This window comes from Benincasa hispida, chromosome 2, assembly GCF_009727055.1.
Source record: "Benincasa hispida cultivar B227 chromosome 2, ASM972705v1, whole genome shotgun sequence".
Classification (NCBI taxonomy): Eukaryota; Viridiplantae; Streptophyta; class Magnoliopsida; order Cucurbitales; family Cucurbitaceae; genus Benincasa; species Benincasa hispida.
The window spans coordinates 30349269-30365512 of record NC_052350.1 but is presented as its reverse complement, the minus strand read 5'-3'; the positions used below and the strand labels follow the sequence as shown (position 1 = coordinate 30365512).

Sequence of the window (16244 nt, the reverse complement as noted above, 5' to 3'; positions counted from 1 at the left end):
TTTCTCTCTAATTATATGTATTTCTTTTTCTCGTTAGTAATTATTTATGGAAAAAAAGAACAAAATTTAGCCAGACTGTATGTGAGTTAATTTTCTATTAGCTTTGTAATTAATGTCAGTTCACATATAAATCCCACTAATATTTTCATGCTATTGCTATCTAACAACATTGTTTCTTTTCCCTAATTGTTTAGGTTTCTACTTTTGGTCTTTATATTTTTGGCTTTTGTTTATTTTGATTCCTATATCTTTAAATTTTGATCTATATTATACTTTCAAAATGTTCATTTTGGTTATTGTACTTACAACTCTAATTCATTTTAGTTATTGTACTACAAAAACGGATCCTTTGGTCCGTAAAAATGATATAAAAAGGGAAATGAATGGACTACAATAGTCTCTTCTTAAAAGTACAAAACCAAATGAATCAAAGTTAAAAGTACAGGGACCAAAATGAATGTATTAAAAGTATGAAGACCAAAATGAATCAACACCAAAAAATATAGGGACCAAAATTGTATTTAAACCTTGTTTTTATCTGTACAATTTCCATTATCTATTTCTTCTAGGATCTAATGGCAATACTAGAGGGGGTGAATAGAGTTATTTACCAGTTTTAATTTAAAAATTCTAAATGTGACGTCTAGACATGAGTTTTAATTTAAGAAAATTAAATAACATCAAACAACCAATTCAAGTTAGTAACATATATCACAATCATACAAATCAACAAAATAACCCTAACACGCAATCTAAAAATTAAAAGATAAACAAAATGCAGAAGTAAAGAGTTTAAGGAAAAGAAGGAACCGAATTTATAATGGTTCGAGCAATGTGACTGCATCCACTCTCCAAGATTCCTTGGTTATTTTATTCTCTACCTACACGGTCTTTTTTTTTTTTTTTTTTTACCTAGGCTAAAGAGAAACCCCCAATGAAATAATCCTAACATGCAATCTAAAATTCAAGTTTAGTTGTCACATTTGTCATTTAGAATTTTAAAACTAAGATTAGTAGACAACCCTATCCCCCTCCTCCCTCATTTAGTGTTGTCATTAGATTCTACAAGAAATAGATGATGGAAACTGTATGATTAAAAACAAGGTTTAAATACTATTTTGGTCTTTATACTTTTGATGTTGATTCAATAAAATACTCATAATGTAATGACCCGACTTTCTAGAATAGAAATCAGACAGTTACTACATGCATGCATAAATATCAAAACACCATTTTCACAAAATTTGACTAAATTCAAAAGATTAAAACAAATTTTAATTATCCAATCTATAAAAAAATATATATATAAAATCTCTGTTTGGGGTACCCCAATTTTAATGAAAAATAAGTTAAAAAAATTTAATGAAATATTCAAAGAATTTAAAGGTATAATCATAAAGCTAAAACTTGCAAACATACGAAAAACATATACGGAAGCGTTTTCAAGTCCCAAGGCTCGGTCACTCGTCATTCTATCCTTTACTTTACCTAAAAGAAAATATAGAAAAAATGGTGAGTACAAAAATACTCAGTAAGTGAGCTACTACTGATCTCACTAGGTGAACACGTTAGCCTTCTTATCGAGACAAAGGTATGCATCCCGAACATAGGCATAAGCATAAGGGGCAAACCCGAACGCCCCCTTTAATAGGAAGTGATTTCAACAGAGTCACCAAAGTCATAAGTATAGGTGGTGATCACATAAGGACACCAACATATACACAAGGGGATGTACGCAATCAGATAGGAGCGCTAATAGTCACTATCAATCTGTCATGCAACATAAACATCCAAATTCATATCAAATACTAGCATATTATAAAAATCATAATGACATAACCCATGAATTTACAGAGCAGTCTCAACAGTCAAATATGAGTTATTCATGGCAGAACATCTATCACAATAGAAACATGTTTCCAGTGTTTTCACATTCATAACATCAACTTTTGGTTTCAAGGGCAAACCGATAGTAAATATATTACCTTAGATTTAAGCTCAAGCAAATTAACAAACCAAAACCCTCTTTACTTTGAATAAAAACCTTAAATCAAACCATAAACATTAACCAAATTTTAAATTTCAATATTAGGGGCCTAACTTTAATCACCCAAACTTAATTAAAATATCTCTAACTAACTTACCTAATAACTAATGGTAGCCAGATAATCACTACATTTACCTAAAAGCTCATGATTATCGTCAAACAGTAGTTCGCAAAGCTCGAAATCCTCAACCTAGAAGCTGAAATCCCATGGGTAATGTCAGATTGAAACTAAAATTAATGGGCATTTGGAGATATCCCAACAATTCACTTGATGAAAGAGAGGAAAATGTGACTAGATGGCAACTGGCGGGCGACGAGATGGCAACCAACTAAAATGGTTACGAACATGATAGCAGAAGCAAATTGGATCAAAACATCTTTAATTACACTAATTTCATAGACTAAGCATGCTGGTAAAAAAAAGGGAAATATGGGTTGTAAGAACACCCACCCTTGTAGCTCAAAATTCTGCCTATTCACTTGATGAATTTGATCACAAACACGTTGTGGACAACTGCAAAAGTTTTTCGTGCTATTCTCTAGCCTTAGAATAGATTGTTGGATCCAAATTTGTGATGAATTTTGAAAAATTTTAGAGTTTGAGTGTTGTTGGTTGAAATAAATTTGAGAGGGAATTGGGTATTAATTCACCATCAAAATCACCCTCTAATTTCATTTTCTTTTCATCTTTTATAGAAGATGCTATGAATGATAGAATAGAACAAATTGACAACAAATTTGTTAATTTATTTGGTGAAAATTATGGGGGCAAAATGTGGGTTTAAAGATTGTTTAAGCAAGGAGTTAGTCAAAATTCCAATAAAATCCATTAACTATTAAAATGAATTTCCTAAATTCAATTTTTAATCTAAATTTTCAAAACCCACGTTGGATTTAAGATTATTTTAAAATTAAAATTAATTTAGATAGTTAATTTTAAATAAAATAATTTTAAACTATTTAATTAAATCTTTTATGAAAATTCTTGTAAATAGAAAATTCTCAAAAATATTTACATTTTATACCAAAACTTTCCAAAAGTGTTTGGACTTTAAGAACTTTTTGCTATAAAGTGTGATATTTTTAAATATTTTTTATATTTAAAAAGACCCCAATCTTTTAATTAAATAATATTTAATTAAACATGTTAATTAATTTTAATTAATTTATTATAAATATTAAATTAATATTTTCATACTTAATCTCAACATCTAAAAAACAATATTTAAATCGAATTTAAACATTTCCAATGCTTTTTATTGTTTCATTCATCATTAAATGATTTTTGGTTTAAGTATATCATGTATATGTTGGGGTAGATGCTCTAAATCTCGTAGGGTCCTATAGTTTATAATTGTAATGTACAAACATTTTATTTAAGTAATAAAATATGTGATTTTTTATTTCAAAATTAGTTGCATTAACAACAAACCAATAAACTAACATCCAGGATTATGTAGTAGCTTAAACATATATGTAAGACATACGGACGGATCATGTTTAAGTGATAACCTAAATGGTCTGAAGTAGATAGATAAGGTTAAATACCTTATCCTGGTGATACTAGGAGTATGACCCGCTTTGTAGAAGTCTACTTTTAACCAATCTCTCAATCCTATTGAGATTTATTGGACCTAATCTTGGTGCCAAAGTTTGTCATTTTATTTAGGAGAAATCTTTTGTCTTTTATTTTGAGTTGTTGCAATTCTGAACATTTCAGTATTTAGAAGCATCTTAGTTGCTAATGGTCTTAGCACAAATAGTTACTTTCTAAGTTTACAGAACAAATTTAAATACCATTCTTGTAAATAAACACTTTGTCTATACTAAAATTAATAGAACAATGTTGTTCCAACAAACATTAAAATCAAGTTCTTCTTCAAACCGGGAACTACATAACATTGTTTAACAACAAAAAAGATTTTTGTAACTATAATCTAAGGTCGTCCACTGCCACTGCTGAGACGACTTGTCCAGTTCCAACCTGCATAGTTATCTCGCCAGTTTCAATTTCCTGCTAGGTACTTATTCCCTGAAAATATGATCAGTGCCCCCTAAATCAATTATCTAAGCAGAATCATTATTCTCCATTAAAAAGATTTTCAGAACTAGTAAAACATTTTTACCTTTTTTGGCCTTTTTTTCTCTGTCAAGTGCTTAGGACATTTTTACCTTGTAGCTATAGCTGGATCAAAATTACCGTTTTATCCCTGTAGTTACATCTAACTTCTTTTAGTACCATTAGTCTTTCTAATGAACAATTAGTCATAATCTCACTATAACTAGACCCCTCTCTAGTTAGTGAGAGAATGAGGTGCATCATTGTTCAAGACTCGAAATTAGCCTTTGAGGGAGTAATTTATCTATTTACCATAACAATAGGAAGGAGTGAATTCCTTTTTAAGTAGCTGTCTTCCTAGCTCCTCATTGGGACGAATCTCAAAATGGTAGGCATATTAAGTCGACGAATCTGGCCACTGTCACCCATACAGATCGAAGGACCGCCCCCATAGGCAAGAGTTCACAACCCACTCAGGATTAAGGTCTACCTATAGCCATCCTAGTGAAATGTAAGTCTCTTCAAGTAAATGTGTCATACAAAGACTAATCATTTCGTGGTACAGTCTTATACAAACTATTAATAGAGTAAACTAACATGTAGCAGAAGAAATCCGAATTAATAAGTACTCTAATCATACTTAATTTGAGTTTAAAAAAATGCATTTGAAACAAAATTTTAGAAGAGAGTTTCAGAATACAATACCCTTGAAGATTCTTTTCAATCACAGCTCCTCTGCTCAAATTGGTTCTCTAAAATGCCAAAGAACCACCACAAATATCTTCTCTACTATCCTCTAACTTGGATTTTATGGTGGAAATACAAATTGAGCTCGAATTGATGAAGGGAAGTGGAAGGTTAGAGAGGAGTAACAGATTTATGTACTTCAATTTGCATGAGAGTTCAAATATTATCAAATCAGATTAATTTAAGCAAGTTAATCATGCAACCATCTTAATCTCAGCCTAAAGACACCTCAAGCTACTGATTATGGGTGGGCTAGGTTTTCAATTGGGTGAAATCACCCCAATTAGAAAGGAAATGTTGGATAATTCCACTCAAAGTGGAATTTTCCATGTTAAAATTCAATTTTTTAATTTAATTTTAATTTTCATTAAAATTAAAAATTAAATCAAATCTAATTTTTTATTTTAAAAAAAATGAATAATTTTTTATTTAAATAAATAATTAAATAATTTTAATTAATCAATTAAATAATAATTTAATATCAAATATTAAATTAATAGAACACCTAATTCATACATGAATCCTATTTATGTAAATCAATATTTAAATATTCTCTCTGATTCCATTTAATTTAAACTAAATTAAACGTTTAATTATATCTAATAAATTAATCAAACCCTATTTGATTTTGTACACTTCAAATTCAAAATCCTAATTTCAAAATTGAACATTTCAAATTGGCTCAATACGTTAATCCAAGACATATGTACGAGCTAGTAGAGGGATCTTATGTACCTATAGATCATGAGCTCCAACGATTTGAGATTAATTGGCTATTTGGCTATACTCTTTAGACCAAATTAATCAATATTCGTTAACTATCGAGACACACCACTATAGCTCGATAGTTGCACTCTCCTCACTGTAGATATATTTCAGTCCATTTTAACCATAATTAGTAAGTCGATCTTTCACAAGTCGTTCGTATTTATAGCTAGGTCAGAGTTACCGTTTTACCACTGTATTTTGCACCTTAAGCTCCCACTGATCCTCTATTTGAACAATTGGTTTATAGTCCAACTTATAAACCATGTCCCTCTCGATCATGAGAGGGTGGGGCCTGTTGGGTTGTGTGTCTTAAAACTCACAGTTTGTAAAGTTAAACACATTCTATTATCAATAAAGATGTTATTCAACATTTCTTCAATAAAGTTGTTATTGAATCTTTAAATTGCATTCATATAGTCTAAATCCAATAAACTAAAATCCATGGCTATTACATGAATACTTGAACTTTATGTAGAGACATAAAGATGGATAAAGTTCGAGTAGATAACCAAAATGGTCTATAGTATATGAATAAGGTTGGATGTCTTATTCTGGTAACACTATTGTATGCGGCCTACCCTGTTGTAGTTACAAGTTGTTGTAAAGGTGCTACAAACGAAGTGGTCCTGATTCGTTCATGTATTGATATGAGGAGTAGGGGCGTCCTATGCAATGAGTTTGCATAAGATTGGACCAAGAAATAAGTCACTCTTACTTTATAACGCTATTTACTGTTTAAGACTGACTATTTCGCTTAGATGACCTAGGTAACTCGATTTTAATCTTGAACTAACTATGAACTTCTATTTATTTGAGATTATCTTTAGATTTGCATAGGTGAGGGTTGGCTCAATAGCGATGGTTCAATAAGCCTCCCATTTCATAGGTAAGATCGGGTAGATAGCTGGGAACATTGGATGCAAGACGGAATTCACGCCTACCCGATTTAGGAATAGAAGAAAGGTTGTTCTCTTAAGTACTGAATCTAGGTCCTGAACAAGGGGTCCCACCCTCTCATTGGCTCAAGAGGGATCCGGTTTAGTGATTGGATCATAAACCAATTGTTTATTAGAGGATCAGTAGGAACTTAAGGAATAAGATATAATATCGGGAGTAAAACAACATATTGATCCAGCCGTTATTATGAACAACCTGTGAAGAGTCGACTTACTGGTTATGGTTAAATCACGTGGACACAAATATATCAACAGTGAGGAAAGTGCAACTATCGAGCTATAGTGGTGTGACTTGATAGTTAACTAATACTGATTAATTTGGTCTAAAGGTTTAGGGACTTAATAGTTAACAACCCCTATAGTTCAAAATTCTCCCTAAAGTTAAAGTATTCAAATTATAGCCATGGATTCATTTATTGGATTTTTATAATAGAATGCAATATCAACAATAATTTATTGAATAAAATACTCAATAATACTTTTATTGAAAAATAGAATATGTTAACAATATTTACAAACCGTGAGTTTAGGACATTTTCAACAACTATGTAACAATTCAGTCCTTGTATTTTAAGACGTGTGACAATTTATAAGTTCTTGATAATGGGCAGAAATGCACGTTATTACAGTGCTAAGTTATAAAACAATGCAGGATTGCGGTGATAAAAATATACATTATTGTGTCGAAAAGCATTAGGTTCACAATATTGCGATTGCAAGCGTCCATTGCATTAAAACAGTTAACTTATGTATTTTTGTGCAGAATATGCGTTGACGCAAGGCAAAAAATGGATCCCAAAGAAATCAACGACCAAGCGCATTAAAAGATTGCGTTAACGCAACGCTATGCGATCAAAATTGCACTCACGAATATCTACTCGAGAAGGTTGCTGCATAGAGCCGATGCATCTTGGTGGGCGCATTTGGGTGAAAAGCATAATAAATCACGATGGGACAGAAAGCTGATGATGGTCGATTCCGAATTAAGTTGACAAGCTGTTAACGAACTACTGTAGCAAGTACACTCAACTTTTCGGTGACAAATATTCTGCGCCTCAGATAGATAATTAATGCCATCCCATCAGTGCAATCATAAGAGAGAAGAAGCCTTTTACCCCGAAGGTCTATAAATACCAAAAGCCACCTTCAGTGACGGAGTTCGACAGTTAGATAATTTTCTCCATAGATTAAAGTAGCCTTGTTCATAGTTTTTCTTTTACTTAGAAGGTGGAGCGAGAGAAAGGAAGAGACGCCGGAAGATCACCCTGGTAAGCTCGAGAGAGAACCCAAGAGACGTGGAAAAACAGAGAAAGGGCCAACTCTTGTGAGAGCAAGATTATCTTTTGAGCAGAGTAGAGAAGAATAGTGTAAAAGCCTTGGGAAGCAAGAGATTGCTACCAGGCTCTTTATTCTTATTCCGCATTTTTATTCTGTATTTCAGTTACATATCTATAAAATGGAACTTTCTTATCTACATCTGTTCACTCTCTTTAAGCATGCATGAGTAGCTAAATCTATCGAATGGGTTGAGAAGAACTTAGCTAACATGACCTAGGATTTTAATTGCATGGGATCATCTTGTCTTATGTTACGCCCATTACCTTTTTAGAGCTACTCGAGAGAGAGTCTAAAGAAAGAACCTAAGACTTGAGAGAGTTTGGTTAGAATTTAGACTCGAGAGAGTAAGATTGTTCTGCATAAGCAAGAGACAGGGACTTAGAGATAAACTCTGTTTGCCTACATGCATCGCATGCACCTTAGAGATAGGTTATGGTAATATGCGGTCGCCTTGTATGTATGTGTGTCATTCGTCATCGCATAAACAAGAATAGAGGCTTATGTGTAGGTCTTAAAGACATCATCGTATATATCACATGCATTTTAAAACTAGAAGCCGTAGCATTTGCATTGAGAGATGATTTGCTATTGTATGTGTGTAACATGATCGCATAAAATGAACGCAATCATAGGAAGTATTAGCTGAACCCCTTCTCAACTCGTTCCCTTGCATATTCATCGCATCTTCCATATTATTAACTCTTTTCTTAACTCCGCTGCATACATTTCATACTGTAAACAATAACCCAACAACTCTTTGATTTATTGGTTACCGCAAAGTAATCTTAAAAATTATTGCCGCATATTGTTTTCCTTAGTCCCTGAGTTCGACCCTGGACTTACTAGGAAACTCAATAGGATTTATACTTGGGTCTTGTTGAGAAAACTTTTTATACAACACATTTTCCATCACCACAATTCTTTTCATTAATTCACCGCATAAAACAACGCATCAATTTTTGGCACCATTGCCGGAGACTTGGCAGCTAATTGTTTGTTGAGTTTTGTGTCTCTATGACACCCTTTTTACCTTGGGAGTATTGTAGCTTGTGCGACCAAGTTGCAACCAATATTAAAGCGTAGGCGATGTGCTGAAAACTAGTATTGACCCCAAGATAGTAGGGCAATCAGTTGCATGAGCTGAAGGTAATTCTAAGCACATGGTGGCCAATATACGCCCAACAATTGCCAGAAGTTCCAATCGTCAGGGCGAGTCCCTTGACCTAAGCAATTGAGAACAATCTCCTGCATGAGAGACTCCTTGCGGTGGCAAAACTCCAATTTCTTTAGGGACGTCTTCTACTCTATCATTACCTAGCTTTCTTAGTTTGGTTTTTTTTTATTGTTATTTTGGATATACGGCTGCTTCCTTGGTTATGGTGAATTTACTCCTTGTAGGTGCGAAAATAAGTCTCCTCGGTGCACAGTTACAACGGAAGAATTCCCTCCATCTTTCAATGCATGGCTTCGATCGCATGAATTCCAACGTGTGATCGCATGCATTATTCTGCTTGAGGTTCTTTTCTTGTTATCTTTTATGCATTATCCTTTTGAAATTCTCCTTGTCTGATTGCGTTCCTTTGCGATGCATCTATGATGGTATGTATAATTCACCGCATCTGCTAATTAAGCATGCTCACCTTACTCTTAATAGTTCTTCATACTTTGAAAGTCTTAAGTTTTATTTTGTGGCAAACCTTCACTCAAACGTTTGTTACCGCATTCCTGTTGATTTTGTTTTTAGCTTTGCGGTGGGAACGCTGCCAACCTCTAAATTTGGGGGGGGGGGGGGGGGTAGCGATCCTAGGAAATTGCGTTCATTACATTGCTATCATTTTCCAAAAAAAAAAAAAAAAGAAAAGACAAGAAAATTTTGAGAATAACAATTCCACTGTCAACACAATGGGGAAACCCATGTTGATAAGAGTTAAGTTGTGAAAGGCACTTACCCGTAGTTGGATGTCCGCATGACACACGTATGGGCAAGCCAAAACAAAGGTAAGTCGTTAGGATCAACGCATAAGCACAACTCTTCTGTCGGGCGCAAGCCAAATCAAGCAAGACAAGAGTTGAGTTGAATATGGAACATAACAGAAGTTGGATGCCCGCATGACACACGTGAGGGTGAGCCAAAACGAAGAGCGTAACCAGGTTCAACGCTGCATTTGAATAAGTAATCACAAAGTTTTGAATTGTTTTGAATGAGCACATTCTCAGAAGCTAAACGCAAAGTTGCGGAGAATGAATAAAAAGTTTTTTAGCAAAGGCTTGCCGGATCTAAACTTAGAAAAGATCTTTTTGAAGAAGTAGTCGAAGTGGAGGAGAGTGTTGCGGCCATAGTTAGAGGTATGAGTAAATTATATTCTTAGAGGCTAGTCATCGCAAAGGAAAGCCGGAAGGTGAGTTGGAATTTCTTGAGTATAACGCATGCTTGAGGACAAGCATGATTCTAAGTTTGGGGGTGTGATGACGGGCAAAAATGCACGTCATCTTAGGCCTTTTGTTTAGAATGATGAGGATTGTTAAGAGAAATATGCGTCGAATATGTTGGAATTCATGAGAAAATGAGTTTCCATCGTTCAACATCAAGATTCTCGGCTAACCCACTATTATGCGTTATTATGCATTAAATTGTCTATCTTTGTAGCTAACACAGGAATCGGACGCAGACGCGGAAGTCGGGCTATCGCATAGACGATCGCATGCACGATCGCATATGCTCGACGCATGAATATTGCGTCCATTAATCGTATGCGGTGATCGCATACGACAGTCGTATGGGTGTTGCGGTTGTTGGACGAATGCGTCCATCACGTGAGAATTGCGGTCGTCGAGTAGATGCGGTCATCGTGTAGAAGTTGCGTCCATCACATTAAATTGTCTATCATTGCAAGATTGCGACTATACGATTTTAACCATAATAGAGGGATGAACGCAAGGTTGGTGGAATGGAAGCATCAACTCATATCTCGGGAAAATCAAAAGATGATGTTGACATTTCACCTACCATGCCGTTAGCAGCAGAGATTCAGAAAAGGACCAACGCGCCGCAAATGTCAGAATCAGAGTAGGTCCATTAATGTTGTTGGCGATCCAGCTCTATAAATAGAAGCCGATGAGCAGAATTTCATTTTTATCCAAGTTTCGGCTTTCGGGCGGATCCTTGTGATCCAGACTAATGCGTGAGAAGAAAGTTTGAGAGTTCTTCATCTTCTTCATTCATTTCGAGTGACGACCGGAGCCTTCGACGGAGTTAGATCTTGAGAGAGTCAGCTCCACCGCCCTTCCATGGCACCACTGGCAGCCTTAACACACATCTACTGGAAGCAAGACATTGTTTCTAGCTGGTTCTTTCATTTTCTCTTATTTTCTGATATTGTATTGTATTACATTTTGGATTAAGAAATTAATATATTGTGTGTTCAATGTATTTCTATATTTCCTTCAGTTCCATCTCCATCTTCATTTACTTAGTATCCTTAACCTTCATTGCATCACTTCGTGAGACTATTAAAATATCGCATACTTAGTCATGTGGATTAGAGATATGAAGCATGTAGAAAACCACCGGAAGGTGTGCGTTGTGCGAGTGTGTGAGAAAACCTTAATTGCTTAGTGTGAAGCTATAGCAACGCCTGTCTATAGGCGGACGCAATGCTTGTCTATGAGTAAAGTCAGCAACAACCAACTGTTCGAGAGGGTAAGTGGTTGGTCACATTAAGCAATGTAAGCCAATGTTTACTAGAGATAGGAATAATCTTACGTCAGTCAGGTTTATGCAATTTTCTTGTCTTATGAGCGCATCATTCATCATTTAGGCCTACCTGGAAGAGTAGTCTAAAATCCAAATCTAAGACTCGAGAGAGCGGATTGTATCACATAAGCAAGAATGGAAAACTTAGGAATAAGCTCCATTTGCTATTACACAACGTATGCACCTTATGGAGAGGATATTGCATGCGTCCAAGAAGTAGGATACGGTGGTATGCGGTCATCTTGTTTATGTGTGGGAGCACATAGACAGATTTTTAAGTGAAAAAAAGGGTTAGACATTTTTCAAAATTACCTTTTAAAATTAGAAAATTTTCCAATTGACTCTGATTTTTTTTCCTTTTGTTATATTTGCAAATCTAAAACACCATGGCTAAATTTGCAAATATATTTTTTTTGTCCTACCCTCAATTCGATTATATTTTCACAAATTTTAGACCTTCATCCAATAAACTTACAAAGGGTTAAATGTAAAAACGGATCTAAAGCCCTAGTTATGGCCCCTCGTCAAACTTTATCAGCAGCTGGAATTAAGAAGCAAGCTTCTCTTACTCGCTATCTCCGCTCCATTCTTCGAAACCACTCGGTATGTTTCTTGAATCTTCAAGTTCTTCTTGTTAATTCGCTTTATTTTAATGTTCTTTTCTTCCTCGCTAATTGTTCTTTCATACTTGGATTTTCTGGGAATTTTCTGTTGTTGTTGGATTACCCATTATCTTAATTATCACTTTTTGATTCTCTGATACTGAGTTTCTTGCTTCAATTTCGTGCATTAGATGCCTTTTTTTTTTCACTCTTTCCGGATTGTTTTGTTTGTGATTGTATGCTTTTCATCTTTATCATTTCCTAGGTTCTGAAAATCTACTTTAATCTGCTTATGTGCAGAAGGAAGTAACAAATTCACTTTTGGGTCAGAGTAAGTGAGCTATTTCGATTAAGTTTCAGTTAATCATTAGTTAGTTTCAGTTGAAATGAAGCAGCTGATTACTGGGTATTGATTATCTCCTTCCCTTAAGAGCTTTGAAGCACTGCCCTTTACTTTGAGTTTGTTATGGCGTATACATTGACCGTTCAGAATTATATGGTAACAGTTAATGGTCTGCATGAATGTTCCAAACAAGAGTATGCTAATACTGGTATTGGCCAATGCTCGTTGGAAAAAGAAAAACCATCTTCTTTACACTTAAATTGTTTTTGTAAGTCTAGTTGCAGTAGTTCATATAGCTGTCATATGAGTACAACTCTTGGTTTAGGAAGAAAACAACACGTTTTACATTGTAAAGGATTGCAGAGGAGTGTATGCATTGATAGAGTTGATGATGCATATGAAGATGAATTGGCATTGAATGGTCACGAGACAACGGTTGAGAGAAATTTTGTTGAGAAAATGACTAAAAAGAAGCTCAGTTCTCATAATGGTTCAGCATTGTATTTGGATGGGCCTTTTGTTGGAAATGATGAAGAAACCAACAATGAGATTCTACAAAAATTCTGCAACAAGGGGAAGTTGATGGAAGCATCTAGGTTAGTTGATATTATGGCTCGTCGGAACCAGATTCCAGAGTTCCATTGTTGTGTAAACTTGATTCGTGGCTTTGTAAAGATTGACCGAATGGATAAAGCTGTACAAGTCCTGAAGATCATGGTGATGTCTGGTGGTGCTCCAGATATTATTACGTACAACATGATGATTGGTGGTTTATGCAAGCAAGGACATTTGGACTCTGCTATCGAGCTCTTGGACAATATGAGTTTTAGTGGCTGCCCCCCAGATGTGATTACATATAATGCAGTAATCCGCCGCATGTTTGACAATGGATATTTTGATCAGGCTGTTGAATTTTGGAAGGAACAGATCAGAAAAGGAACTCCTCCTTATTTAATTACTTACACAATCCTCATTGAGCTAATCTGTAAGCACTGTGGAACAGCTCGTGCTATTGAAGTATTGGAAGAAATGGCTAATGAGGGTTGTTATCCTGATCTTGTCACATATAATTCCTTGATCAACTTAACCTGCAAACAGGGAAAATTTGAAGATGCAGCTTTAGTTATAGATAATCTTCTTTTCCATGGAATGGTACCCAATGCTGTTACTTACAACACCCTTCTCCATTCACTTTCAAGGCGTGGGCGTTGGGATGAAGTTGATGAAATCTTAACAATCATGAGTATTAGTTTGCAGCCTCCAACAGTTGTCACTTACAACGTCTTGATTAATGGTCTATGTAAAAACGGACTTTTAGATCGTGCCATCAACTTTCTCAATCAAATGTTTTCCTACAATTGTTTGCCTGACATTATAACTTACAACACTCTACTTGGTGCTCTTAGTAAGGAAGGTATGGTAGATGAGGCTTTTCAATTACTTCACCTTTTAACCGGCACGACTTGCTCTCCTGGTTTAATTTCTTACAATACTGTGCTTGATGGGTTATCGAAAAAGGGGTATATGGATAAAGCAATGAGTTTATACGGTCAAATGACGGAAAATGGGATCTTGCCAGATGATATCACCCATCGATCTATAATTTGGGGGCTTTGTCGAGTAAACAAATTTGTAGAAGCTGTGGAGATATTGAAGGGATGTCTTGAGGCAGGACACAAAGTGAATAGTAGTTCTTACAGATTTCTAGTTCATGAACTATGCATAAATAAGAAGGTGGATCTTGCAATACAAGTTCTGGAAATGATGTTATCGAGTCGATATAAACCTAATGAGACAATTTATTCTACTATAATTAACAGCATCGCATCTGCCGGTTTAAAAGAACAGGCTGATGAGTTACGTCAGAAGTTGATTGAATGGAAGGTTTTAGGTAAGCAAGCAGTTTAAAAGAGTTTTCCTTTTTTTCTTTTTGGGGAAAATTCATACCTCATCTACTGCCACTTGAAGATTTAGGCAATAGTTCGTCGCGGAAGTTGTACAGTTCTTGAAAGTTGAATCCTTGAATCTTACTTTTCTTCTATGCAAGATACCCTTTTCCTGTTTCTATAAAAAAGCTCGTTTCGAAGTTACTTGCATTGGACTAACATTTCTATGATCAGAAATAATCTTTTGGCCCTTGCATCAACCTTAAATGCATCTGTAAGTAATTCTTGACCCTCTTCACTAAAAGAAATGCAGACCTGTTAGACTTTTGATAACTGTGTTAACCATTAGCTTACTTTAATCAGATCCCGATAGGTTACAACTGTGTCCAGGAATTCTAAAATAATACCATTTTCATCAAGAAAGAACAATGGCGGAGTTTTTTTTTTTTCCTTATGTCATTTATTGCCCTGGAAAATGTTCTCACTGGTTGGTTGAACATGTTGTAATATATGTTTATCAGATAAATAAGTAGTACTGTTACTAATATATATTTATTTTACAATCATGTGTTTTTTTTAAAAGGAAAAAAAAAAAAAAAACATTACAGTTTTTCTAAGAAAACGTAGTAGATTAGGGACTAATATAGATAGACATAGGAAATTTGACAATTGTAGCAAGGGGATGTCCACTACCCTTGTTTGCTAATTTTTGTTAGAGAACAATACATCAGTTGTAAACTCTCCTAACAACTAGTGAATGGAACTTATGATCAACTTAAAGTATAATTTAATTGGTTAAGATATGAGAACAATATTAGTATTGAATCAACAAGTTAGAACACTATTTGACGACACCAAAAATTTATTATGATTCAATACTAATGGAACATTCAATTTTCTGGCATACCCAACTTAAAACTCTAAAGGGCCGTTTAGTGAGCTGGATTGTAATCTGATTATTGGGATTAAGAGGAATGTTGGAAAGCGTGAGCAATCAATCGAAGACGGAAGAAAATGAGATCATGAAGCATGAAAATGATAAAAAAGAGGGTTGAATTGAAAATTGTCGGAATGATATGAGTTTTATATTATAAATCGGGTCCAAAACGTTCAATCCAAACATGAGTTTTTTATTACATTACAACCTCATCTCATTACAGGTCATCAAACACCCTCTAAACTTTTCTCATGCTATTGAGCATTAAATAGACCTAGTGTGCGTGTATTCATATATTTTACCTCGCTCAAGTACAAGTTGAGTCAAGCAAGTAATATATGGAAAATTTTTCGAGATCCACAAGAAAAATAATGAGAACTCTCCAACATTAATTTCTAAATATTAAGGCAACTTTTACTAATCTGTAATGAGAATTGGTGTAATGGTAATGAAATTTCATTGATAGATTAATCGTAAAGGGTCATAATCACAAATATTATTGGATTGCTTTTGATCATGTTTACATAGAATTATGAATTTTGTCACATTTATTGTTACTCTTATCTTTACTTCTGAGGGTCAAACCATAACGGTAACAATAAATATGGTAAAATTCATAACTTTTCCTTTAAAACAGTAACAATAATAGTAACTGTAACAATAATCGTAACAGTAATAGTAACAATATGACGTAATTTTCAAAAGTAATTGGATTAGGTACGTTTCGCTTGTCAATCAGTTTGCATTCTTTTTGTTAATAGATTTGGAAGTGGGTTCTATGTGTCAATACGGATGTAGAACACAAGT

General features: G+C 34.5%; 1 protein-coding gene across 2 annotated transcripts; it reads left to right on the top strand.

Moving 5' to 3' along the window:
• Positions 1-12132: 12132 nt before the first annotated feature.
• On the top strand, positions 12133-14828 carry LOC120072148 (pentatricopeptide repeat-containing protein At1g08610). 2 transcript variants are annotated; one of them, XM_039024559.1, is made up of 2 exons: positions 12133-12272; positions 12572-14828. In XM_039024559.1, the coding sequence occupies exon 2, from the start codon at positions 12738-12740 to the stop codon at positions 14520-14522; it is 1785 nt and encodes a 594-aa protein (XP_038880487.1). In that variant the 5' UTR covers positions 12133-12272; positions 12572-12737; the 3' UTR covers positions 14523-14828. The 2 variants fall into 2 exon arrangements, with proteins under 2 accessions (XP_038880487.1, XP_038880488.1); XM_039024560.1 differs by having other exon boundaries at positions 12157-12272; positions 12537-14828.
• The last annotated feature ends 1416 nt before the right edge of the window (positions 14829-16244 follow it).

Coding starts and splice junctions, on each gene's coding strand:
- LOC120072148 (XM_039024559.1), top strand. CDS start 12,738: ATGGCGTATACATTGACCGTTCAGAATTATATGGTAACAGTTAATGGT.